Genomic DNA, 27,787 nt, shown 5'->3' with positions numbered 1-27,787 from the left:
ATTTTCCGATTTGATATTTTAACATTTTATAAATCGGAGATATACACGAGTATGTTCCAAATTTCAAATCTCTATTTTCAGCAGCGCCGAAATAGATTGCGTTCATACGGACAGACGGACGTACAACAAGACGGACATTGCACAAAACAAATACACTCGTCTCTTTTTCGTGAATGAGTATAAAAATAAGTAGTTATTGAATTATATTGTATGCTATAGTAGTACAGCATTTGTATGAAGTACGAGCTTCAAAGGTAAATTAATATAGCAATGCCATCTATAATATCATGTCACGCACTGTTGATTTTGTACACTTGAAGTATTTTAACATTGTATTGAGGAAGACATCAATATTGCCAAAAAGTCATCAACTATTTTGTTTTCACTGATTTTATTTTTCTCTAAAGCTAAAGCAGTATTATAAATCAAATTAAATTCTTTAGGCTTGTGCCAGAGTTAAGCTTTATTGTGACGCTTTCGTTGTATGAACTTATAATCAGAGCCCTAATATAATTGGCTCTTTATCGAAATGGTCAAATTAAAGCTACACATAAGAGCTCAGCGGAACTGACACAGCATAAACTACGCTACTGCAGCCATCAAGCCGACTCGTCATGAACGTTAACACTGCTCTTGCGACACATGCAAGGGATCAGATTACCGCCGCCGACTGTTACGATCAGAGCACTTACCCTTTGCCTTGTCAGTACTATCTGCGCAACTGTTGGCTACAAATATCTCACAATGTAGTTCTTAATAACCAAAGACGAGCAGCACTCGATAACTTTTTTACGATGATATATGAATACAAACATTTTCTAACAGATTTTGGATACCACGCCCGCTTCACTCCCAATTTGGAAGACCCGATTTAAGTACTAGAGACTTGTGCTTTGGATGTACACACATTTGAACAATTTTAATACGTACTGACCGTTTCATAATAAGGATTGTCCGTCTAAAGAAGAAAGTATTCAACAAATCGATTCGCAGAATATTGCCCTGACTGCAGTGCAGCCCAAGCACAGTCGCTGCTTTCTGCGCAGTTAGCAGTGCGCGAATTAAGTAAACTGCAATGTAGTTTGCCAAAAAAATAATAACTTCACGGACACGACATGTATTCTTTTGTGGTCAGAATCAACTCAACCCTTTATTCGAAATGTATTCAATATAAAGGTTTCATAAAGTGCTTAGTCTACTTAAATGTGTCTTACAATATATGTTGTGTCGGCATTACATGAATTTGGGGCATTGCATTTTTGGTAGCGACGCCGGATACTTAGTGTGCAAAATAAAGAGATTAATAAACATAGTTTACTTTAACATTTATAGAGTTCAATAACTCTTGTATCTGCTGACTTAATTAATTTAGCTGAATGCGTAACTTTCAGAATAGAGAGGTTGATAAACTCTGTCGCCACATAATTTATTTAACATTTATAGAGTTCAATAACTCTTGTACCTGCTGACTTATTGAATTTAGTTGAATGATTGAGTTTGCATTCTGTTCTGGAAGTGGAGTGGGTTTGTACGTAACTCGCGTGCTTATACGTACGTGTAGATGCATGTGTATGCACGTGAGCATAAGAGAAGTGCCGAATGATTAAAATATCAGCTTGGAGGGTTAAGGTATCTCCTAGTCGAGCAGTCTTGACCAGAGCCTTCATAATTGTTTATATCTGGCACTGTTTATTAATTCAAAATCTTTAGCTATTGTAAATCGTTTCCTAATATGGAACAGGCAGAAGGAATCATCGTAGATACCATTAAATATATATATTTTAGATCAGGTCGACGAGCTGAGTTTATATAGCCCTGTCCGTCTGTACATCCGTATGAACGATAAGATCTCAGAAAATATGTAGGCAGAACAAGTTTATGTAAAAAGAATCGCAAAGTCAGGTGCTTTCTCTTGTTTTAAATAAATATTCATTGCCATAAAGCTCGATTTTGTTTTCTTCCGCTGGCATGTTCACAGTCCAGGATACTTCAGATTTACTGTGTATTTGCATTTGATGAATACGAAGATTTTGTAATTCACAGATTTGAAATACCACACCCCTTTCGCCCTCAATTTGTAACAAACGTTTTTCAATAATAAATTGGGAGTGTGTCCATAAATGAAATGCAGATGATAAAAGTATCAGTTTGGATGATTTAGGGTATCTCATAGTCGAGCAGTCTCCACTAAAGCCCTCTTACTCGTTTTACTAAGATAGTTTTTAAATCGACAGACCATTTAAATTTATGTCATTGAACGAAATTTCCTGTTTAATGTAAAACTGGATTTATTCTGTACGTTAAGTAGTTCATAAACGTTGAAAAAAAAAAAAAAATAAAAATAAAAAATAGATAAATAAATAAAAACGAAAAAAAAATTCAACGATTTTATAAAAAAAAAAGATCATGCTGTCAATTTTGCCAATTTCAGTACCGCAAGCCCAAGGAGTGGAGGCGGAAATTCCAATATGGGAAAAAATAGATTGGACTCCTGAAATTGAGCAGCAAATTTACAAGGATTGGGGAAAATATTATTCTCGACGACGGAGAGAGAACATTGCTATGCACTATTATGATAAAGCTCTACAACTTTCTAATGATGATTATATGACTCTTTACCATCGTAGTCAAAGTAAAAGAAAAACTGCTAAAACTATGGGTGCTCTTGAGGACAGCCTTGAAGCTAAAAGTAAGTGCATATAGTTAGATTAAATTAATTTCAAATTAGCCACCCGTTGAAAAAAAACGTCTATTTTTCGCGAGGTAGTATATTTCTTTACAAAAATGTAATTTTATCATATCAACATACACATGTAAGAAAGCTGTAGTCGAGACTGCTCGACTAGGAGATACTCTGAACCCTGAACATCTTTTATACACACATAAACAAACACATGCATTCAAACGCACTCATAAGCACGCGCTCTGCTGCAGTGTGGGCAATATTATGAGGACTTAATTAATTTCTCTTGTTGTGAGACAATCTCTATTAAACTGATAATAATGTGATCATAATGTTCAGGTGTATATGTATGTTCCGAACCCCAAGTGTTTAGACCTTTAAAATTTTTTTTACAAATTGACGGCGAAAGGGGCGTATCAAAAATCAATATATTATATATATACATAGTAATCTGAGGTCTTTAGGTCTAAAATTATTCGAATCAGGCTGAACAAAATCAATTTATCAATTATTCTGGATAAAAATGATATCAGATGAGTTATCGAAAAAATATAAACGCTCGTACTGCGTATGCTCACCAACCATGTTCTATGGTTAATGGATGGTATACACAAGTATACCTGAAAAATTTCAGCTCTCTAGATTTATATTTTCTGAGATCTCGACGTTTATACGGACGGACAGACTATATAGAAGCAGCTCGTCGCCCTGATCAAGAATATATATACTATATAGAATCTACGATGATTCCTGCTGCCTGTTACATACTTTTAATAAAACCATTATCACTAACCAGAGAACACATAGACCGGACACGTAGTGCAAAGCGTTTTGCACACTTATTTTCAAGCATTGGTTCCCAGACCGTTCGTATTTGCTCGGCTTCTCACTTTTTAAGCTTGTGCTACTAAAATATGGGAACACGAAATCATTTCTCTTCATGCGCTCGACCGAGATGGTCGATTGTTAAACGAAAGATCCCTCTATGCTAAATGTTTCCCTTGCTCTCTCTCTCTCTCGATGCTCTCTGCTCTCTCAAATGTGTATATGTGTGTATGCATGTGAGCACAAGCAGCAGCTCTGAGCTGCCAGCTCACGAAAATTGAAATTTCTTCGCAGCAAGAACCCATGCCTTCCCTTCTGTGTGAAGAGTATACCGAACTTATCAAACCGTTTGCCAAGCTCGTACAAAATTTGTATATGTGTTTTCGATTTTATTTGTGGAAAGGGTATGAAAGCGTTGGTGCTCATAGTGAAAATGCTTTCGCGACGAGCCTGCACGCACACACTCTCCCTTGCTACATGTACTATGAGTATTTGTGTGCCTGTGTGCGAAGCTCTTGCTGCCAGTAGCAATTTTAAATCCCAGCATTTGCATTTGGTCGATCTTGTGAAGTGCTCACATACATACATACGTACATATGTATGTACATATATACATTTGATTGTGTGTACGCATGGGCTGCGATGCTTACAATTATGGGAGATCACTTATAGAAGCATTTCTATGCCTATGTGATTTCATATGTGCGTGTGTGTATGGGCATGTGTGCTTGGGAGATGAACATTGGCGTGTGCCTGCCTCAACTTAGGATGGTGTGAACGATTTAGGGCTCAAATTGAAGGGGCGCGCTTTTATTTAAGTACCTGGTTATACCCTGAACCCATTGAAAATGGGAAATCAGGGTATAATGGTTTTGTTGAAATGTATGTAACAGGCAGAAGGAGGCGTGGCAGACCCCACAAAGTATATATATTCTTGATCAGGGCGACGAGCTGAGTCGATTTGGCCCTGTCCGTCTGTCCGTATGTATGAACGCGTCGATCTCAGAAGATATAAGAGCTAGAGACTTCAACTTTTTTTAAAATGTCCGTATATATCGCGCGCATATCGAGTTTATCACTAAAAAACGATAACTCATTCCGATATTTTTTTTTATCGATAAAAAACCTTATCGAAGATCACTTAAAAAATTATATCTCCTACATCTTTCAAGCTAGAGTCTCCAAATTTAAAATGTATATAAAGATGTATTTTATACAATTTCGGTTTTTGTTAAAATTTACCCCCCCACCCCTAAATCCACCCCCTCACCCTCATCTTTGTAGAAGTCGTATATCAAATACTAGAGACTTGAGCTTCGGTATACACATACGTTTATACATCATGATTACGTTCTGAAAGTTTCATTACGATCGTACGTCTAGAAATTAAATTATTATAGAAATAAGTTCTCATAATATCGCCAACACTGCAGCGCAACCCAAGCGGAATCGCCTGTATATGCGTGTGTGTGTGTGTGTGCGTGTGTTTGTTTGTATGCGTGTGTGTGTGCTCAGTTGCTCGAAGGGTTCAGGGGATCTCGTAGTCGAGCAGTCTCGACTAGAGCTTTCTTACTTGTTATACCCTGAACCCATTGAAAATGGGAAATCAGGATATAATGGTTCTGTTAAAATGTATGTAACAGGCAGAAGGAGGCGTGGCAGACCCCACAAAGTATATATGTTCTTGATCAGCACGACGAGCTGAGTCGATTTGGCCCTGTCCGTCTGTCTGTCCGTCCGTCCGTCCGTCCGTCCGTCCGTCCGTCCGTCTGTCCGTATGTATGAACGCGTCGATCTCAGAAGATATAAGAGCTAGAGACTTCAACTTTTTTTTAAAATGTCCGTATATATCGCGCGCATATCGAGTTTATCACTAAAAAACGATAACTCATTCCGACACTTTTTTATCGATAAAAAACCTTATCGAAGATCACTTAAAAAATCTCCTACATCTTTGAAGCTAGAGTCTCCAAATTTAAAATGTATATAAAGATATATTTTATACAATTTCGGTTTTTGTTAAAATTTACCCCCCACACCTAAATCCACCCCCTCACCCTCATCTTTGTAAAAGTCGTATATCAAATACTAGAGACTTGTGATTCGGTATATACATACATTTATACATCATGATTACGTTCTGAAAGTTTCATTACGATCGTCCGTCTAGAAATTAAATTATTCCACAAATAAATTCTCATAATATCGCCAACACTACAGCGCAACCTAAGCGCAATCGCCTGTATATGCGTGTGTCTGTGTGCGTGTGTTTGTTTGTATGCGTGTGTGTGTGTGTGTGTGTGTGTGTGTATGTGCGAATTATTATTGAAATATCAGTTGCTCGAAGGGTTCAGGGGATCTCGTAGTCGAGCAGTCTCTAGTTCTTACTTGTTTTTTTTTTTTTTCAATTTTCGTGGGCTTGCCTATCTGAATGAATTTTTAAAAAATATGTGCAGTACCTGATCAAACCAAGTGGGCAAAATAGGATGTGTTTTTTTTAACCCTTGCACTTGTGCATACATATGCAGGTCAATTTGACCCTTTTTTAAAACGATGAATATGTCAAAATTACCCTTTTTATAAATATTGCATCCGTTAGATGTCATAACCGCTAATAATCAATAAATAAAAAAATGTGTATATGTTTTGTGTTTTAAATTTATTTATTCAAGTGTATTATTGTCGAAGAATTTTTAATTTGCGTTTACTTAAATTACTAGTTTTACTAATTATGCTATCTGTAAGCCATTTACAATTTTTTCTTATTAAAATTAATACAAACTGATTGACCAAGAATTTTCGATGGTCAAAGCAAGGGTGGGTTGGGGAAAACCATTCATTATGTGAGATTGACTTAGCTGTTGCGTGCATGCAGTGCAAAACAATTTTTTCTTTAAGTTTTGCTATGAAGGGTTTTTTGTCAAAAATTTTCTTGAATATATCAAAGTGAAGTTTTACTAGCTCATAAAAATAGTCAGAAGGGGCTTTCAACTTAAGATATTGGTTAATATAATGGAAGTTTTTATTGAGTATCAAATACTCTGATGAACATTGCATTTAATCTGCTGGTTTTAAAAGATTCGCACAAGTTTGGCAATCAGTTTTTTGTAGTAATTTGTAAAGAAGATATCCAGCAAAATATCGTAATGCATTTTCATTAAAAACATTTTGAATATTTGCAATGGTTGCATCTAAGGACAATTCTACCTCAACCTCTGGATCTAAGGGTTCTTGTTCTACAGATGAATTCGTGGCACACTGCTCATGAAATATTGATAAGTTGGGTCCGCTATCCTTTATTATATTAGCTAACATAAGATCTTCATCTGGAATACAATTTCCAGAAATAGAAGCAGATGTCAGAATTTTCATAGAAAGCATTTTAGAAAGAATGGTATTAAATTCAAAAACGGTTGGGTTTGTGTTAGTTGCTCCCCGACTTCTAATTAAATAAAATAAATTTTCTAAAGGGTCTTGATTCAATTTGGATGTGGCAACAAAGAAAATATCACTGCTTTCATTCCAAATATTTTCCGCTAAAGCAATTATAGATGAGATTGTAATAATCATCCCATCAATACAATATACTTTTTGTGGATACTTTAGGTCATGAAAATAATCTCTCATTTCCTGAAGAAATTCATGGACATTATTGTTTTTTCTTAGGGCGCATCTATAAGGATTACTATGAAATATTACATGACTGTTTAAACAGTCGAAAAGTTTATTAATTTTATCAATAAACATTGCTGTTGCAAGAGCACTATCTTTACAATCAGCAAACCCGCCTGAATCTACAACTGTTCGTATAGCAGCAGCTACACTGTGGCTAAAAACTTGTGTGGCAAATTTGACTTTCATTTTCTCAAAACAATTTGGACTGATATGTTTTGGAGTCAATTTCGGACATAAGCGCGTTAAATTTTTAGTTTCAATTTCATATAATTTTCTTATTATATTCCATGAAACTGTGCCCTGAGGTGTGGATATATTATGCCTCAAAAGAATATTTCTTAGCGATTTCACAAGATGTGGTGCATCGAATATCGCAAATATTTCTTTATCATTGACAGAAAAACTAGGACTGTTGATGCCTATTCCCCATCTACCAAAAACTGCCCTATTATTGGGACCCTGATCGCAAACTACGGCTTTGACCTTAAGCCCCAATGTTTGCGACAGTCCAATGTTTGCCTCAACTTTAGACTTAAGATCGGAGTATTTAATTCCATTAGCGGAAACTGTGTAACTCAAGACATACTTCCAATTTTCAAAGAGACCCCTTATAAGGAAAACACAGACCTGTTGACCTAAAAACCTACTTCTCTTCTCGCCATCATTTTCAAACCCTTGAATCTCGTCAAGAGATGAATTATACTGCAGAACTTTCTTAATTTTGACCTCATCAAAAACTAATACTGCGTATTTTCCCTTATCACTCATTTTTTCAATGATGCCCTGCAGATTTGTTAACAACTTTGGATTAAATCCAGGTGTTATGTTCTTAAACAGTGCCCATCGATTTAATGATTTCTTAGATGGGAGTCTTAAATGAAGAACGTCCCTAAGATAATCATAAGCTCTGGCAGAGTAAAAATTAATATTTTGAGAGAGAACCCTTTCAGCGCTATTATATAAATTATTATTTTTCAAAAGCATTTTACAAAACACTTTCGACTGTTCGGAAACATGGGTTGACTTATTGATTGTCGTGAAGACATTAGCAGGTTTCTGAATATTCCTAATTCTAAGAGAAAACTGTCTGTATCTAGAAGCCCGCTAAAAAGTAATAAACCTTTTTTTCAACCTAATATACTTTTCCTGTACTTTTTTCAGATCTACTCCAATTTCAAAACTTTTTTTTCTATAAAATACCTCATTTTGCTCCCTCTTTATACAATTTAAGCAAAATGAACTCCTATTAGTGGCTAAATCGTGCCACAATTCACTTCTTAAATTGTTGTCGAAGCTCAAGAAATTCTCTACATTTTCTTCCTCATCACTTTCTTTAGGTATATTTTTATTCTGCTGTTCCACTTCCTCACTGTCTACTAAATTATCTTGATCATTGAAAGCTGCACTATGTGCAAAAAAGTTCGGGTCACCCAAATGCAAGGTTGGGACTGCGTTGGCTTTTAATTTACGCTTACCAATATATTTCCGTTTGAAATGCCTGTTGCATATTTTTGCTCTTTTCCGGTTGAAATTATTGGGCAAATTGCACGCTTTTTTATTTATTTATTGAAATTAATTTCATTCGATGGAAATGTAAATAATTTGACTGGAAAATTAACAGAACTTTTCCTATAGCTCGCACCACACGTTTGTATTATACACTTTGCACTTCCTCTTCGTAAATCCCTGACGCCTACATTTCTTACAGCAGCACTGGAATTAATTGTAGCACTTGTTTCAGCCATAGTCTTAAGAAAAACTTTTATAAATTTTGGCTCGTTTCGCAACAATATGATAACACTAAAGACCACACGTTCTGATCCTTTCGGAAGTTGAGTGTCAACTAATGTGACAAGTGCACTTCCCACTACTTTTTATTAGGTATTTTGAAACTATGACATCTAACGGATGCCTCTTTTAAAAAAGGGTCAATTTGGGCTGTATACGGATGCAATTTTTATAAAAAGGGTCATTTTGACCTGTTGATATATTCATCTTTAAAAAAAAGGTACAATTGACCTGCATATGTATGCACAAGTGCAAGGGTTAAAAAAAACACATCCTATTTTGCCCACTCGGTTTGATCAGGTACTACATATGTATATTTATTAAACATTTATTCTGATAGGCGAACCCACGATCATAGAAATAAAATCAGGTACTTAAATATAAGCGCGCCTCTTCAATTTGAACCCAAATGCGTTCACACAATTCTAAGTTGAGGTAGGCACACGTCAATGCCCATGTCCCATGCATACACACAGGCACATACACACACGCACATGTAAAAGCACATAGGCATACAAATGCTTCTACAAGTGACATCCCATAATTGTTCGATTCAGATCCCATTCATACACACACAATCAAATGTATATACATACATATGTATGTGAGCACTTCACAAGATCGACCAAATGCAAATGCTGCCATTATACCACTAACCAGAGAACACATAGACCGGACACGTAGTGTAAAGTGTTTTGCACACTTATTTTCGAGGGTAATCTCCCAGTCAACTTCGTATTTGCTCGGCTCATCACTTTTAGGGGTCGGACTACAAAAATATGCGAGAGCTCAATCATTTCGCTTTATGCGCTCGACCGAGATGGTCGATGGTTGAACAAAAGATCCTTCTGCGCTCATTGTTTCCCTTGCTCTCTCTCTCTCTCTCGATGCTCTCTGCTCTCTCAAATGTGTATATGTGTGTATGCATGTGAGCACAATCAGCAGCTCTGAGCTGCCAGCTCACGAAAATTGAAATTTCTTCGCAGCAAGAACCCATGCCTTCCCTTCTGTGTGAAGAGTATACCGAACTTATCAAACCGTTTGCCAAGCTCGTACAAAATTTGTATATGTGTTTTCGATTTTATTTGTGGAAAGGGTATGAAAGCGTTGGTGCTCATAGTGAAAATGCTTTCGCGACGAGCCTGCACGCACACACTCTCCCTTGCTACATGTACTTTGAGTATTTGTGTGCCTGTGTGCGAAGCTCTTGCTGCCAGTAGCAATTTTAAATCCCAGCATTTGCATTTGGTCGATCTTGTGAAGTGCTCACATACATACATACGTACATATGTATGTACATATATACATTTGATTGTGTGTACGCATGGGCTGCGATGCTTACAATTATGGGAGATCACTTATAGAAGCATTTCTATGCCTATGTGATTTCATATGTGCGTGTGTGTATGGGCATGTGTGCTTGGGAGATGAACATTGGCGTGTGCCTGCCTCAACTTAGAATGATGTGAACGATTTTGGGCTTTTGTAGCTTTATTGACTAGCTAAAGCGACAAGTGCATGTGTGTAGTATATTGACTGGCGAGTAACTCGCGCTTATATTTAAGCACCTGATTTCATTTCAATGAATGCATTTTTTAAAAATATGTAATACCTGATTAAGTTCACTAAGCTAATGGAAAGCAATCCCTTGCACCTGTTATTATATATACATGCATGCAAGTAAAAAAACTTATACGCTGTATTGACAAGTGCATATGCTTGGCAAACGGTTTGATAAGTTCGGTATACTCTTCACACAGAAGGGAAGGCATGGGTTCTTGCTGCGAAGAAATTTCAATTTTCGTGAGCTGGCAGCTCAGAGCTGCTGCTTGTGCTCACATGCATACACACATATACACATTTGAGAGAGCAAAGAGCACCGAGAGAGAGAGAGAGCAAAGGAAACATTGAGTACAGAGGGATCTTTTGTTCAACCATCGACCATCTCGGTCGAGTGCATAAAGCGAAATGATTGTGCTCTCGCATATTTTTGTAGTCCGACCCCTAAAAGTGATGAGCCGAGCAAATACGAAGTTGACTGGGAGATTACCCTCGAAAATAAGTGTGCAAAACACTTTACACTACGTGTCCGGTCTATGTGCTCTCTGGTTAGTGATAGCTATTTAATTATATCTAGAGCTTCCCAATTTTAAATGTAGACTTATGTGTATTCTATATAATTTGGATTTTGGTGTAATTTACGCCTCACCCTTAAATCCACCTCCTCACCATCACCTTTGTAAAAGGACTAGAGACTTGTGCTTTGGAATGTACGTACATTTGAACGTTATGATTAAATTCTGAAAGTTTCATAAAGATCCTACGTCTAGAAATTAAATTATTTAACCAATAAATTCCTATAATATTGCCCACATTGCAGCTCAGCTCAAGCGCAGTCGCTGCTTACTGCGCAGATAGCAGAGAGTGTTCTAATACGTTCGTGTGTATGTAAGTGTGCCTAAAAGAAGTGCACAGAGATTAGAATATCAGATTGGGAGGGTTCAGGGTATCTCCTAGTCGAGCAGTCTCGACTAGAGTTTTCTTCCTTGTTTTTTTTTTTTGTTTTTATACCCTGAACCCATTGAAAATGGGAAATCAGGGTATAATGGTTTTGTTAAAAGTATGTAACAGGCAGAAGGAGGCGTGGCAGACCCCACAAAGTATATATATTCTTGATCAGGACGACAAGCTGAGTCGATTTGGCCCTGTCCGTCTGTCTGTCCGTCCGTCCGTCCGTCCGTCCCTCCGTCCGTCCGTCCGTATGTATGAACGCGTCGATTTCAGAAGATATAAGAGCTAGAGACTTCAACTTTTTTTAAAAATGTCCGTATATATCACGCGCAGATCGAGGTTATCACTAAAAAACGATAACTCATTCCGATATTTTTTTATCGATAAAAAACCTTATCGAAGATCACTTAAATAATTATATCTCCTACATCTTTCAAGCTAGAGTCTCCAAATTTAAAATGTATATAAAGATGTATTTTATACAATTTCGGTTTTTGTTAAAATTTACCCCCCACACCTAAATCCACCCCCTCACCCTCATCTTTGTAAAAGTCGTATATCAAATACTAGAGACTTGAGCTTCGGTATACACATACATTTTAACATTATGATTACGTTCTGAAAGTTTCATTACGATCGTACGTCTAGAAATTAAATTATTAAATAAGTTTTCATTATATTGCCAACACTGCAGCGCAACCCAAGCGCAATCGCCTGTATATGTGAGTGTGTGTATGCGTGTGTTTGTTTGTATGCGTGTGTGTGTGCGTGTATTTGTATGTATGCGTGTGTGTGTGTGTGTGTGCGTGTGTGTTTGCTAATTATTTTTGAAATATCAGTTGCTTGTAGGGTTCAGGGGATCTCGTAGTCGAGCAGTCTCGACTAGAGCTTTCTTACTTGTTTGTTTTGTATTGATTAAAATATATTTGAAAATCCACTTATAAATTATGTCTCAAAAAAGTTATTCAACAATTAAGCCCATACTGTAGGTCATTCATGCTTATGCCGTATGTGTATGTCCCATCTTTTCTTAAGTCCTATCTTCTCTTTAGGTAGTCTAGCAGCCTTCACTAGGCTTAATATATTTAATTTTGAATTTCGTGTAGCTATCGACTTAATCCGAATCTGGTATTTGATCATTTTAAGGAATTTTAAGATTAAAGTCTGTAGTGAATGCTCCAATAAATCTGGAAGTTTGCGATGCATTATATGAGCTTAACCAATTTGAGAAAGCTAAAGCTGAACTTCATAATAACAAGCGAGTATTCACTGGTAACAAGACCAAAGCATTTGAGGACAGGTTGATTGTGGTATGTACCAAACAGGGTTTTTGTTATTTGATACTGAGTTTAATTTTTTCAATAGGTTGATGAAAATATAAAAGATGCCTGCGGGGATGGCCTAAGCCCATTTATATTAGAGAACGAACGCATGATGTCCCACGTGAAAGACTTGCTTAACGAAAAATTGAAGGTTGACAATCGCCCTTTGTGGAAAGTCTTAAAGGAACAAAATAAATGCGATATATTAAGCGTTCCTGAATCCAAAGTTAATGCAAAAAAAAAAAAAAACTTTTATATATATATATATATATATTCGATATACAATAATCTATTGTAAATGTTTTGTATTCTTAGGAGGAATTATTGAGCCCATTAGAAATGGCAAGACGAAAACGTGCCTTTGATATTTGCTACCAGGTATATATTGACAAATCATGGATAGACATTCTTTTTTTAAAGAACTTAAGAAAGTAAGTTTTTACTTCCATTGGAATTTACAAAAAAAATGATAATGTACAATAGCAATAAGAACATGTTCATTATCGCGCATAAAAACGTACTGAACATGAATATGGAATATCATATATATACAAAAACCGAAACTCTATAAAATGCGTTTTAATATATATTTAAAATTTGAATACTCTAGCTTTAAGGTGCTTGTAGAAGATATAATTTTATTACTGATTTTCGATAAGGGTTTTCTTATCGGTAACAAATATCGATGAGATATCGATTTTTAGTGATAGTGATGTACGGACATTTAAAAAATTTGAGGTCTCTAGCTCTGACGGACAGACGGACAGGGCCAAATCTACTCAGCTCGTCCCCCTGATCAAGGATATATATTATTTGTGGGGTCTGCCACGCCTCCTTCTGCCTGTTTACATTTTAACAAAACCATTATACCCTGATTTTCCATTTTCAATGGGTTCAGGGTATAAAAAGCATCCCAGAACCCATTATACATATATAGCCATAAAGATACATATATATAGCCATGTCCGTCTGCCCACCCGTCTGTATGTATTTTTTGTGAATGAATTGGAATATCTGCTCCTTGCAGGGTGTTTAGCTCATGTGGTTTCTGCTTCATTTGTTGTAGAGATACGAAAATAGGGGTAACGCTTTCCCATTTTATAATACATTGATACATAATACATATTTTCAAATTGGGCGTAATTTAATCAAGATTCCTTTTACATGCGTAACATTCTCAGCAACCCAAGTTTGCTTTTGGATCAGTGCAAAATATCCAAAGATTTTCTGAGTACAATGGTGGCTAAACAATACGAGGTCGTTAAGAAGTTTTTGGTATGTTTTAAAGTTAATGATTTGAATGCCTAATAATGGAAAAACTATATTCAACGAATCAAGAAAATTATACAAGCTCGATCACCAATGTATTACGTGCGGTACAAAAAGTATTCCAACAAAGATCGGTTACTCAAGTTCAGAGAGGCGCTTCTCAATCGAATACAGTATCAAACAAGAAGAAACATGATTTCTGTTTTACAAACTATTAGACGTCTTCGGTTCCAAAAAAATTTGACGGTAAGTTACTTGAAGGTTACGCAAAAATAACAAAAAAACTCTAGTCCTGAACCCTCCAATCTGATATTCTAATCATTCTGTATTCCGTAAAGGTAATTCATGAGGGACTTTAGAGCCCAAACGATAGCTAACATTTCTTTTTCATTTGTTGCGTAATTTTCTTCTGCTTTACACAATGTTCTAGATATGAAAGAAATAGGGTGTCAGTCTCGGCAGAGAACTGCACCGATTGCGTGATTCGATGCATCGGTAGTCAGGTGAAATTCTTTTTTGAAGTCGAGATATTTGAGAATAACATCGTCTGATATTAATGAACTTTTCAATTTATTAAATGCTTCTAGGGCAACTGAATCTAAATTTGTTGTCTCCTAGCTGTGCTAATACCTCGTTTATTTCGATTGTTACGGAATTTAACTTCCTATAGTCAATGACTAATCTATATTTCTTTACGCCAGATGCGTCAAACTTTTTTGGTACTATTATTGCAGGAGAGTTATATGGAGAACGAGAGGGGCGAATTATGTCGCCGTCTAGCAGTTTTTGTATTTGTGCTTCTACTTCTCGCTGTAAAGACATGGGATAAGGGTAATATTTCGTATAAATTGGAGCGTTTGAGGTGGTTTTTAATTCTGCTTGGACACAGGTGGTAAATGATAATCTGTCATTGGGTTTTGAAAATACGCTCGAGAATTTCTTTGTTAAGTTTGTAATGCTAGTGAATTGTTCTTTAGACATGTGTTCTTTAGACACTGCTTGTGTTCGTTTTTCTTTGATAGGAATATTGTATTTGTTCTTTAAAGGCATAATGTTGTCGTTAGAAAAGATTACTGCATTTAGCTGCTTAAGACTATCCTTACCTAAAATGGCATCGAATGATTTTAGAGTCGGCAATTGAAAGAATTTTATTCTTACGTCTTTAATGTCAAATAAATTTGCTTCTATGTGCTGTGTTATTTTTATGTTACCTCCTACAGAGATTGCATCGAATGGTTTTATATATTCTTTTGGGTTTCTTACTAAATTTGGTTTGGTATAATTATTGTTCGAGCCAGTGTTAATTAAAATTTTCAGGGTCTTTCCTCCTCCAAGCTTTCATTCAAAGTATGGAAGTGAGGACTTTATTCTACAAAATGTATGTCTGAATGTCCAACTTGATAATCTTCACCCGAGTATTCGTACTCGTGTGGTGAGTTGTCGTCTAGATTTTCTACGTCTGCATAGTGTGCGTTACCGTATTGTTCCGATTCTGCCTGTCTTTGTTCTTCTATGTGAGTTTGATTTTCGTTTTCTTCGGCTCTTTCTATACTATAATTTCGTGGTTTTTTTAGTTCTGGTCCTGTGTTGTATGGAGGACGTTTTCCTATATCGAAATGTGGGCGATTAATATAATTAACCTGCTTCGTTTGCATGGACTTGTCTACGTCCATGGGTTTGGGACGAGGGTAAGGTTTTGGTCCAGACGGACGAAGGGGTGCTACAGGACAACTGTAGTTTGGCTGTTGAAAGAATCGTTGTCCGGACGGACGAGGGTGTAAGGAAGGTGTAACTTTGCTGTTGCTTGAACTTCTGTCCATAAGGTGTTATTTTATTTTTTTTAAAACTGTTGAAAACCTATAAGATTGAATTGGTTGACGTGGATGTTATTTTGTGCTATTGGAGGAGCTCGGAATGATTGCATACGGTCTTTTTGGTTGGCTTGGAAGGCGACATACTTTTGATTTTCTAACTTGAGGCATAAATGAAGGGCTTGTGGCAAGTCGGTGGGTTCTTTAATTCCTAGAAGTCTAGGAAGATCACCTTGGAGACCTCTTACGAAGGTGTCAAGTGCCTTATCGCGATATACTTTAGTCAGTAATCGCTCAGATTCTCTGGTCACATTCATACATCCCACTTTGTTAAGGATAAGTGACAAATGTTTATAAACGACTGAATGGAATTCTTCAACAGATTGATTACCTTGAGTCAGTCCAGTCATCTGATATTCTAGGGTTGTTAAATCCCTCATCCCTTATCAGCGTAATGTAGAGTCAGGCACTTAGTAATGTCACTCCAGTCGAGTGGTACGTTGTAAGATTCTAATGCTGTATCTGCTAGTCCGGTTATTTTGTTTCTTATTGTATGAAGGATGCCGAAATATCTAGGGCTGCCTTCCTGTCCTGTATAAATTTCCATTATTCTGTCAACACTCTTCTTCCAGGAGCTAAACTCAGCTGGATTTCCATTGAATTCTCTTAAACCTTTGACTATGTCTGGAACCTTGTCTAATTTGGATATTCTATTACTATATTCAGGTCTGATTGATACGTCAGGGGCGTCGAAAGGGCTTGGTCTGATTGATTCAACTGTATTGTTCATTGCTAGAGTCTCGCTGACAATTTTCGAAATTAATTGTGTTAGTTGGTCTATATTCATTTGGGTGTTATTGGGGGTGCTGATCTGGAGGATGACGCATCATCGGACAACAATGATGGTCTTATTAAGTTACTTGGGTTTGTCATGATTAACTGTAATTATAATTTTCTTTTTTTTTCTCTCTCTCTTGTTATTCGATCTATTCTTTGAAACAAAATATTTACTTTTTAATTCAGTTTTTGATTACTTAATTGATCTATTCTTTGAAACAAAATGTTTACTTGTGTTTTTTTTTTACAATTTCTTATTTTAACTTACAATATAATAGCAGCTATGGTCATGCTCTGCAGAAGGTCGAAAGTCTACTTTTTGGGTGTCTTGATGTCCCACTCAGGTTTCGAGCCTTGACGGTTGCTGCTTGGCACGTAATAATTGAGTTATTGTTGTGCTTTATTTATTTTTTGTTGTTTGGCGCTTAATAATTGTTTTAATTTTGTGCTTTATATTTTACACGTAATAATTGTTTTATTTTTGTGCTTTTTATTTTATTGTCGTGCTTAATTTTGTTAATAATTTCACAGCCACAAATGAATTTATGGGAGTTTCACTCTGAGAATTATTTGAACCAGCCACGGTATCAACGTATGAACACTTTGGGCTATATTGTACGCGCTGGTCCCTGCTCGGGCGCTAGTTAAAAAAAACGTTTTGTTTCGTTTACTTTGACCATAATTCTTAAGAATTGTTTTGCTGCTTGGAGCGGATGCAATGCAGACCTTAGGTCAGCATTTTTGGCGCAGCGCGTGTTGCAGGGTGTTGAACTGCTTTTGACTTTGCTTACGTTAACTTATATATTCTTGATCAGGGCGACGAGCTGAGTCGATTTAGCCCTGTCTGTCTGCCCGTCCGTCCCTCCGTCCGTGTGTCCTTATGTTTGAACACGTACATTTCAGAAGATATAAGAGCTAGAGACTTGATTTTTTTAAATGACCGTATATACGCGCGGATGTCTTTATCTTTAAAAATCGATAACTATTCCCGATATTTAATTATCGATTAAAAACATTATCAATTAAGGCAGATGCCACTGTAGCTAATTGTGAATGATTTTTAATTTTTTCAAATTTGTCAATTATTTAATAGAATATGTAGATCATATTCTGAAAGTTTCATTAAATTCGGTTTATTCAATCGACATTAAAAAATAATAAAATGTTTGGCTAATTAACAAACGCACGTGCTGCAGTTACAGCAGTTTTTCTATACGTGTGCATACATACATTCAAACATCTAGCATATTCTTAGAATCACATCAGCAGTTAGTTTCGTTTATTTCTGCTATATGGCGTTGCGTCAGTGAATCTATTTCAGTTTTGCCATTGGAAATTTGAACAGTAGGGTGGTGTCGTGGTTAAAGGTCTTTGTTTCAAAATTTGTATATATTTAATTAAATCACTCATTTGAGATCGTGACACCAATGAGTCAATGCCAAAACAAAGAGAGCCGGTTTTTATGTTATGTTATGAAGCAGAGCATATTCGAAAAAACGATCAACTATCATTTGCAAGCTATGATATAAAATTAAGAAAAATTATAATTATATATCCCGCGCCTTTGACGATACTATCGTCCACTATCGAGACATTGAACAATCGATAGTTCAGTCGCTCGATAGTGCCCGACCATTGATAGTGACGATAGTGCCATCGATAGTTTGGCACCTCTAGTCTCGACTAGAGCTTTCTTACTTGTTTATTGATAAAAAAAAACCTTATCGAAGATCACTTAAAAAATTATATCTCCCCCATCTTTAAAGCTAGAGTTTCAAATTTATATAAAGATGCATATTTTACAATTTTGGTTTTTGGTAAAATTTACCTCCAACCCTCTATCCACCCCCTCACCGTCAGATTTGTAAAAGGCGTACTTCAAATACTAGAGAATTGTGCTTCGGAATATATACACATTTAAGCAATACAATTACGTCTCATTAAGATCGTAGGTCTACAAATTAAATTATTCAACAAATAAATTCTCAAAATATTACCAGCACTGCAGTGCAACCCAAGCGCAATCGTCTGTATATGTACGTGTGTGTGCGTGTATTTTTTTTTTTAATTCGTTTATTAACAACTTTATTTACAAAAAATTTGAGTTTGTTTAGGTGGCTAAGGATAGGGCAATAGAGATCGCGCAAATGCCCCGGCTGTAGAAGGAGACGCCGTTGCTGTTTTGGTCCCCGCGTGTTAAGCATAATTCTTGAGAGAGATCTACAAGAATCAGCTGCCTTTTTATGCACATTCTCTAAGTGGTCGCGGAAAGTTAATCTTGTGTCTATCATGACACCAAGATACTTAACGCCCTCCTTGACGCAATGGTCACGCTGTCGATCTTTATATTGGCAGTTTTCTTTTGCGACTGCTGACTAGGACGGCTTCGGTTTTGTGGCCCGTTAGCTCGAGCCCAACTCCTGTCAACCAGCTTCGTATGCGATTGATACTTGCACTGCACATATCCTCAGTATCTTTAAGCTCCTTGCCTATGGCGACGACAGCTACATAGGAGATGCCCCAGCACTGAGCCTTGGGGTACTCCAGCTGACACTGTATGAGTTTGGGGACCCTCTCTCGTGTTGTATACCAGTGTTCTTCCTCTGAAGTAGCTTTTTATTATCTCTTTTTAAGATATTTAGGGATATTATATTGTGATAGCGCATCCAGTATCATATCCCAACTAGCTGTGTTGAAGGCATTCTTTACATCCAGGGTCGCAACAATGCAGTATTGCTTCGTTCCGTGCCTTCATCTGGTGCCTTGGATGGCGGAAGTTGCCAGGCCAACCACTTTTTCTAGCGCATCAGTTGTTGACCGGGCCTTCCGGAAACAAAATTGATTAGGTGACAGGCCTCGGGCGCTAGCAGTAGAAGTCTCCAGTCTAGAGCAAACCAGTTTCTCAAACACCTTTCCGATAATGTCTAAGAGGCAAATTGGTCTATACGACGATGGCTCTTCCGGTGGTTTGCCAGCCTTGGGTAGCAATACCAGGTTCTGCGATTTCCATTTTGCAGGGAACGCCTCCTGAATTAAATATTCATTGTATAATTCGGCAAACGTGCAAGGGTGCAAGGCGAGGGCTAGCTTTAGCGCACGATTTGGGATCTCGTCCGGCACTGAAGCTGTGTTAGTTCTAAGACCTCTGAGAGCTACTAATATTTCTTCGTCTGTAATTAAAAGAATTTGCTCGTTGAGCTCTGGTCAGCAGCCTCGGACATAGGGGCATGAATGGAGCTTATCCGTTCTGGAAAGAGCGTTTCCACAATCGATTTAAGCTCCAGACGATCCGTCGGCTGCACCTGTTTACCTGCGTATAGTATTTTAACTACTGTCTTATATGCCCTGCTCCAAGGGTCATATTCGGCTGAGTCGAACAACTCTAGGAAACACTCTCTTTTGCTTGCCCGAATGGCCTTCTTCAACTGTCTTCTAGCTGCCTGGTAAGCTAATTGTTTTTCGAAAAACGTAGACCTACCCCGAGCCCGTTGATAGCTTCTTCTCGCCTGGATGCATTTGCGTCGAATGTCACCTATTTGTGCATTCCACCAATACGTATGCTCTTGTTGTCGCGTTAACTGCTTGCGGCGTAACATGCTGCTATTGCAGGCACTCTGTATTTGGGCCACCATTTGGCATGCTCTGGCCTCAGCATTACCAATTGTGCCCAGAGACTGAATGGCCTCTGAAAAGACCGCGGGATCAAAAGTATCCAGCCGATACGATTCCCTCCACAAGGTTGACGCCAGAAGTGCCGTATGATCGCTGCGAGGGATGAAGTGACAAAAGTAATGTCAATTATCCAGTCCGACTGAGGGTGAACTCATGGCCAGTGTTGAGCCGTGCAACATCTAGTGTCGCGAAGATCTCCAGTAGGATACGGCCTCTGACATTTGTTGTGTGGCTACCCCATTCTAACGCCCATGAGTTAAAATCTCCTGCTCTAATGTTCTATGACATAACATTTCATTTTACGTGCAGCTTCACGATAGGATGGGCACCTGAAGCTGCCTGCTGAGTGATCCGTATGATTTTCACCTTTCCGGACGCAGAGGCTATATTTCGGTGGCTTGGTGCATGCTTTTTCACAGAGACCCATCTCTCCACACCTGAAACAGGCGACCTTTAAGTCACAGTCGCTGCCGCAGTTGGCTGCCATATGACCGTAATCGAGGCTCTTGAAAAAGCGTTTAGGCTAATCACGGCTCGGATGAGGCATACTACCCATCCTATTCGGAAAGCTCGAGCAGAGTTTTAGCTTTTTCTTTGGGTAATGAGCTAAACTTCAATTCAACCTTGATTGCCCCCGAGATCTCCTCTTTGCTCGCTAACTCATCTAGATCACGAATCTCAATTTGAGCCGATTCGGTAAGTGTTTTAACTACCGTTCGGTCGCCATGGTCTTGCTACAGCTTCGTGCAGAGCCTCAGCGCTATGCTCCGGCTTCAATTGCAATTAAGTAATTGCAACAAAAGGTCCCCCTTAGCTGTCTTCCTAATGCCTTGAACGTCGGCGCTCAGATGCTTTAAATTTGGGTCGGTCTTGACTACACGAAGCATGTCCGCATAGCTACAACCACCTATGCCTGAAATTGCAATTGCGTCAGTTCTGGGACGTTTTTGCATAGGCTTGCGTCCTTTAAGAACTGTCCAGCTGCTCGGGTTTGTCTGTCGACCTGACTGGTTTGGATTTTCGGCTGTAGCCCGCAGAGCCATTGGCTCTTTTGGTTTCGCGGCACTTTTATTAGGCCTCGATTTCTTTGAGGGAGTTTTCCTCTGCTCGGAGGCAACTTCCCTTGACCGCTTGGGCGTATTGATACCTGCAATTGCTCTAGCGCTAGCTTTCTCCACTACTCTCTTGACCGGCGTGGTCTGTACCTCACAGTTTCTGACCGGTCGATTATAGAACGCTTCAGCCGTATTGTGGAGACTAACCAGCCTAGCCAGCTCCTCTCTCATATATGCCGCTGACCCCCAAACGAAGAACGGCGCGCGAAAGCTTGCAGCTCGTCCTCCACCATGTAGTGGGTAATGACTACTAATAAAATTTGAGTTTAGAGACCGCAGTAACTTAAACTCAGCTTAACTACAGTGAGAGCCCGAAAGTAGGCACTACTTCTAATAACTGCTACTTTACTCCAGCAGCTAGATTGCTGTCTTTGCTAAGACTTAGCAGCTCACCAAAGTTAGTGAGCAGCTGATTGTCCGCTGCAATTTCCAGCACTACTAACAGCTGTTAGAGTGAGTGCACCCGATATTTATTATTTGCACAAGTGCGACGCCTAAAGATGCAAATTTTTCGCGCTTAAAAAGAAAAGGAAAGAGGAAAGTCCTGACGCTAAAACAATGCCGCTATTGTCCCCCCTCTGTTTGTTTAAATGCGTGTGTGTCCGAATTATTATTGAAATATCAGTTGCTTGTAGGGTTCAGGGGATCTCGTAGTCGTGCAGTCTCAACTAGAGCTTTCTTACTTGTTCTTCTTCAATATTATAATGCTTCATTTCCAAAATGACAGAACATTTTTGTCAAGCGAGGATAAAGGATTGTTCTCAGTTGACTGAGCCATCTAACGAAAAATAAATCTAGTCTATTTCTGTGTCTCAGCCAGTTTCGACGGTGACAATTTCTAAGTTTAATTAGGGATATTATATTCTGTGTGAAATGTATTTCATTTCTAGGGATGCTATGTTCTTTTGCCACTGCCGGCAGGTCGACCGGCAGACCGCTGAGTCGACGCTTGCCATCGACGATCAGGCCACTTAGGCGCGGTAGTGTCAGGTGCGCGATTCTTTCACACGATATCCGGCCCAATTGCTTTATCAGCAGCTCCAGCCGTGCGCGTGTTAGCTACGATCAAACCACCTAGGCGTGGTGATGTCAAGTTCTGCTTGCGATTCTTTCGCAACGGCATCCGGTGCAATTGCTCCATCAGCAACTCCTCCGTGCGCGTGTTAACTCTTCCCCGGGTAGGCTGCAACCCGTCCTCGGGGCTCTCTTTGTTTTGCGGCGGTATAGTTTCCATACGCTTAAGAGAAGGAGAAGAGCAATGAGGATTAGGCAGCCAAACGAGCTTGATGATATGTCTGATTTGAGATCTCCGATGTGTCGCTGAATGGCGAGATGTAATCGTCAAAAGTGGCCAGGAAAGTTCCCGTAGCTTTTTGGCTGCTTTCAGTATTGTCCACCACATTTACTGTTGCAATGTTGATGATAATGATGCCATCCCTAACCGTTGTTATGGGCTCTGAATGCCCGGGGCGTATGGCGCATTGTGCGACGGTTCCTGACACCAGTTGCTGGGCACACGATGCTTTCCGTAGTCTTTTACAGAAGGTGGTGCTCACAGTAGTATCGCAGTTGCCCACAGCGAAGGTCATTGGTCCGCAATCGGCAACCATGTTACCCTCTTCTAGATATATGATTACATTATTGTGTTAAACGGGAAAAATGTCTATTTTCTTAAAATTTCACTTATTTTGGGGATTTCTTATAAGGAAATATAAAAGTTCAGAATTTTGAAATATTTTAATGCTAGATACCTCTAAAAGGTCCATTACACTATTATTTGTAAGATGCTCATTTAACAACTCTTTAATGTTAATGCTGTCCAAGATAAGTGGGCTAATCAAATTTATTTTGGCTTTAGAATTGCAATAAGTGTCTGCGAAGCTTCATTAGGTCGTACTTGAAATTTATTGTTGATTTCGATTTGCCTATTTTCTGAATCTATTAACTGACCCTGTTTGAACTTTATTTGCTCCCAGTCGTCAAAATCTGGGGTTCCTGCAGTTACCTTAAGGGCACTACCTACCTATCAAGTTTATACTTCGAGATGGTGAGCATTTAAAGTTGCATTTAATGTGGCTATATATTAAATATCAGTCTTCCTGTTTCATGTGTTCTTTGGGTAGGTTGTCTATTAGTTGTTGAACTTCTGAGGAAAAATTTTGTTTTTTTTTTCCTACTTCAGACAGTCCTTATGACCACCTTCCACCTTCCACCTTCCCTTTAATTAGAACCGTCGTACCCAGGTCCGCCTCCACTGTTGCTTTAGTGAATAGGGGTAAAAGTTTATTACCCAATCTTTTGTTTGTTTTTAACCATACCCTCTCACCTACTTGATGATTTTTCTGGTCCCTGTTCTTGTTCTGGTGTTCCAACGATTTTTCTTGTGCTGCCGTGATTTTCTCTTATTTTCACAGCAGCTTCAATAGGGATTGAATGGATAATTTCTATCGGCTTCTTTGTCGTAACCGAGAAAATCGACCTATTGTATTTTATCGTCGCGAGGAGGATATTGTCGACAGAGTCCTCAATATGTTTGTTATGCCCCTAAAGTACCGTGGAAACGCTCTACCTTACAATCGCAATATCACAGTTATTTGACAACATTGATCTAATGGTCTCTGAATTTAGTGACCTTTCGTTGTCACAGTAAATCGTCTTTGTTTTCGGAAAGACGTTCAGGAGTTGTAGCAGTGGAGCCTTTATGTCGACGATCGCACTTGAATGAATGGGTTGGACGATTGGAAATTTAGAAAATTCGTCAATGCAAGTCAAAAAGTATTTCTGGTCAGTGGAATAATCGTCAACGTGTAGAATTTCTCCGGCATATGCCGGTATCGGGGTCTTCCCTATCTCTTGTTTAATTGGGTGACGATTGTGTTTGTTCATCGCGCATACCCGACAGTTTGCCGCTATTTCTGTTGTAAGGCGACCAATTTTTGGGAGAAAATAGTCTCGAAGTATTTGTTGCGCATTCTCTTCCGCCGTGCGGTTCTGTTGTGTCTGATATGTCTATGACCATACTTTTGGAGTGTCGAAATGTAGTATAGAGGAATTCTTTGACCAATTTGTGTTAAATAAAGGCCAAATGGGAAGCTCGCAAAATATTGCGTTGGTCACTTCTGCGTTCACAACTTCTCGCAGAGTTGGGAACAGTGAGTTCCGATCAGAAAACTGTATGACATGACTGGCTTTTGTTTTGAACAGGATGTATGTCCTATGCTGTGGAATGGGGCTTTCCTCCAGTATTATCTGGTATCGGATAATCTTTTCTGTCGTCTCAATTGTGTAAGTAAGAGGCTCCTCGCTTTGGACTGCAGCAATGTCAGAATCTGTCGAGTCTTCTAAGGCGTTTATACTTTGACGAGACAGGGCGTCTGCCACAAAATTCTCTGTGCCAGGCTTGTAAATGATGTTAGCGTTATGCCCATCAATGAAAGGCTTCCAACATTTTATCTTAGCGTTCGAATTCTTTTCCGATACGGCAAAGGTTAAAGGTTGGTGATCTGTATAGAATTTCAAATTTTGTACTCCATACAGGTAGTTTCTGAGATTCTTTAGTGCCCACACAATGGCAAGAAGCTGTCGCTCATTTGTGGCGAAATTAATTTCATTATCTCGCAATGTGCGCGAGATCATGGTAATCGGACGGCCGCCTTGGGATAGCGCCGCTCCGAGCCCGTGACCTGACGCGTCTGTTGTAAGATCAAATGGTTTTTTGAAGTCGGGATATGACATCACATCCTCTGTCGCTAAGCATTTCGTTTAGCCAGTTAAAGGCATTCAATTGCTCTATGATGAGTTCGAGTGTAACTTTTCTCGAATGGCTGGCGCTTATTTTCCCGTTTTCATTTTTCAAGATCTCCGTTAGGGGTCTTGCGATGCTGGCGAAATGCGCAATAAAGCACCCATAGAAACTTGCTAGCCTGAGAAATGATCGAAGGCTAAACAATGTTTTAGGTGGTTGAAAATCTCTTATGGCTTGTACTTTAGCGGCCAACGTTTGGATTCCACCTCTGCATACAGTGAATCCTAAATATACTACGCTTTTTTAAACGCATGCCTGCGTCCCTAAGACTTTTTAAGACCCATTCAATATGTTTCACGTGGTATTCTTTGTTTGGGGAGAAAATTATTACGTGAGGACGTCGTCTATTGCCCTCTGAAAAATGCTAGGGACATTCTTTAACCCGAAGGAAAGCCTGCAGAATTCGTATTCCCATTGTTTACAGAAAATGCAGTTTTTCTCTCCCGCTATCTATCTATCTGATAAAATCCCAATGCATTGACAAATTCAGGTTCAGGTCATTTATTCAGGTAATATTTAATAATATTGTTGTTAAAGTCTATTTGGGCGTTGACTTTTTTTAACAAGTCGATGCCGATTATACCATCGAAGTCTCTTAATGAGTCTAGCACAAAGAAATATGATTTTGCCCGTGGATCGATTTGACCTGAAATGGAGTATCGACTGGCCTCCAATAAGCTAGTTCGAGAACGGGGTTTTATGTAATTCATAATGCTCCTGTGTCTATCAGAAGCTTTATTTCCCGCCCTGCAACCTTGCGTCCTACAAACGGTAGCAGGGACTTTTAAAAAAAAAATTGGCTTCAAAAATGCCTGTTTCATTGCTTGAATCGGTGTCTTATGTCAGAGCTAAAGCAGTTGGAAGATCTGGGGGTTGTGCTGGGAAGACGGCCCATCTTAATGACTTTCTTAGTCCCGCGACAAAAGTGTGGAGAGCATCGCTCCTGAATTTTGCACTTAAAACAGTCGCTGCGGCTGGATTATGAGTCATTAAAGCTTTATTTGTTAGGAGTGTGAGTTTTTTCTCCACTTCGTCATAATATTTCAACAGGGAAAGGTCACCCTGCCTTAGTTTGCTTAATTGCTCTTGGATCATGTGCACTGGCGTTTTGTCAACGAATTTGAAATCTAATCTGGCAATTATTGCTCTGAAATTAAGTATTGTATTGAATGAAGCCAGTACTGCTTCCGCTGAACCCGTATGTATTATAGCAACTGCCTGGTAATGTGTAGAGCCGCCAACATAAGGCTCGAATACCCTGTAACGTAGCCCTCCTGCCTCCCGTCAAATTCCGGAATGGACTTTACAATGTCCAGGGGCTCATCGCACTTGATGCTTGGTACTATTTGTATTGCTGTGTGAGTCTCAATTTGCGGGACAGTTCCCTTAAGTTCATTTAACTGTCCTGTTAGAGCGTCTAGTTTTTGTTAAAAATTTTGTGTTTGCTGTTCGAGGGCTTTTGGCATCTGCTCTGCCAATTCTGTTACTTATTTGTCGGTCATTTTATTGGTTTTTCTATATTCTATATAGGAAGTACTGAGCTCTTCGTCGCTGCTGCAATCTGGACTATTTATGTTTTGCATTCCAAATCGAAATCACTTCGAAAATAATCTGAATGACGACGGAATTAAAAAATTTTAGCGATGCAACAGAATACTCGAAATTTAAGTATTTATTTTTATACCCTGAACCCATTGAAAATGGGAAATCAGGGTATAATGGTTTTGTTGAAATGTATGTAACAGGCAGAAGGAGGCGTGGCAGACCCCACAAAGTATATATATTCTTGATCAGGGCGACGAGCTGAGTCGATTTAGCCCTGTCCGTCTGTCTATCCGTCCGTCCGTCCGTCCGTCTGTCCGTATGTATGAACGTGTCGATCTCAGAAGATATAAGAGCTAGAGACTTCAACTTTTTTTTAAAATGTCCGTATATATCACGCGCATATCGAGTTTATCACTAAAAAACGATAACTCATTCCGATACTTTTTTATCGATAAAAAACCTTATCGAAGATCACTTAAAATATTATATCTCCTACACCTTTCAAGCTAGAGTCTCCAAATTTAAAATGTATATAAAGATGTATTTTATACACTTAAATTATTCAACAAATAAGTATTGCCAACACTGCAGCGCAACCCAAGCGCAATCGCCTGTATATGTGAGTGTGTGTGTATGCGTATGTTTGTTTGTATGTGTATGTGCGTGCGTGTGTTTGTTTGCATGCGTGTGTGTGTACGTGTATTTGTTTGTATGAGTGCGTGTGTGTGTGCTAATTATTATTGAAATATCAGTTGCTTGTAGGGTTCAGGGGATCTCGTAGTCGAGCAGTCTCGACTAGAGCTTTCTTACTTGTTTTTTATGTAAAGAGAAAAATACTTCATACACTTATCTTGAACAGACTTGTTAAAATTTTATAATAATTTTATTCATTATTTTGTTTGTTCGAATTGTAACAAAATAATGAGTAT

At 38.5% G+C, this 27,787-nt stretch overlaps 1 protein-coding gene and 2 long non-coding RNA genes across 7 annotated transcripts in view; 1 reads left to right on the top strand and 2 right to left on the bottom strand.

Moving 5' to 3' along the window:
• Positions 1-4,806, bottom strand: part of LOC149091554 (uncharacterized) — a 105,556-nt gene extending 100,750 nt beyond the window's left edge. Inside the window, exon 1 of the long non-coding RNA XR_016196870.1 lies at positions 4,331-4,806. This is a non-coding gene — a long non-coding RNA (uncharacterized LOC149091554). The remainder of the gene's footprint in view (positions 1-4,330) is intronic.
• LOC149091553 (uncharacterized) overlaps positions 1-27,214 on the bottom strand; it is a 193,199-nt gene extending 165,985 nt beyond the window's left edge. The window contains exon 1 of the long non-coding RNA XR_016196867.1: positions 26,971-27,214. This is a non-coding gene — a long non-coding RNA (uncharacterized LOC149091553). The remainder of the gene's footprint in view (positions 1-26,970) is intronic.
• Positions 2,336-27,787, top strand: part of LOC108657969 (uncharacterized) — a 28,820-nt gene continuing 3,368 nt past the window's right edge. Inside the window, exons 1-6 of one of the 5 annotated variants that reach the window (XM_089260493.1) lie at positions 2,336-2,689; positions 12,629-12,792; positions 12,848-13,030; positions 13,120-13,235; positions 13,986-14,079; positions 14,143-14,319. In XM_089260493.1, coding sequence (XP_089116619.1) covers positions 2,407-2,689; positions 12,629-12,792; positions 12,848-13,030; positions 13,120-13,235; positions 13,986-14,079; positions 14,143-14,319 — 1,017 coding nt within the window. In that variant the 5' untranslated portion in view covers positions 2,336-2,406. The remainder of the gene's footprint in view (positions 2,690-12,628; positions 12,793-12,847; positions 13,031-13,119; positions 13,236-13,985; positions 14,080-14,142; positions 14,320-27,787) is intronic. The other 4 variants (XM_089260491.1, XM_089260490.1, XM_089260489.1 and 1 more) reach the window with 4 other exon arrangements.

The sequence above is a fragment of the Drosophila navojoa genome, chromosome 4, assembly GCF_054131105.1.
Source record: "Drosophila navojoa isolate 15081-1374.11 chromosome 4, UAZ_NAV_1.0, whole genome shotgun sequence".
Classification (NCBI taxonomy): Eukaryota; Metazoa; Arthropoda; class Insecta; order Diptera; family Drosophilidae; genus Drosophila; species Drosophila navojoa.
This window is presented reverse-complemented; position numbering and strand designations above follow the sequence as displayed.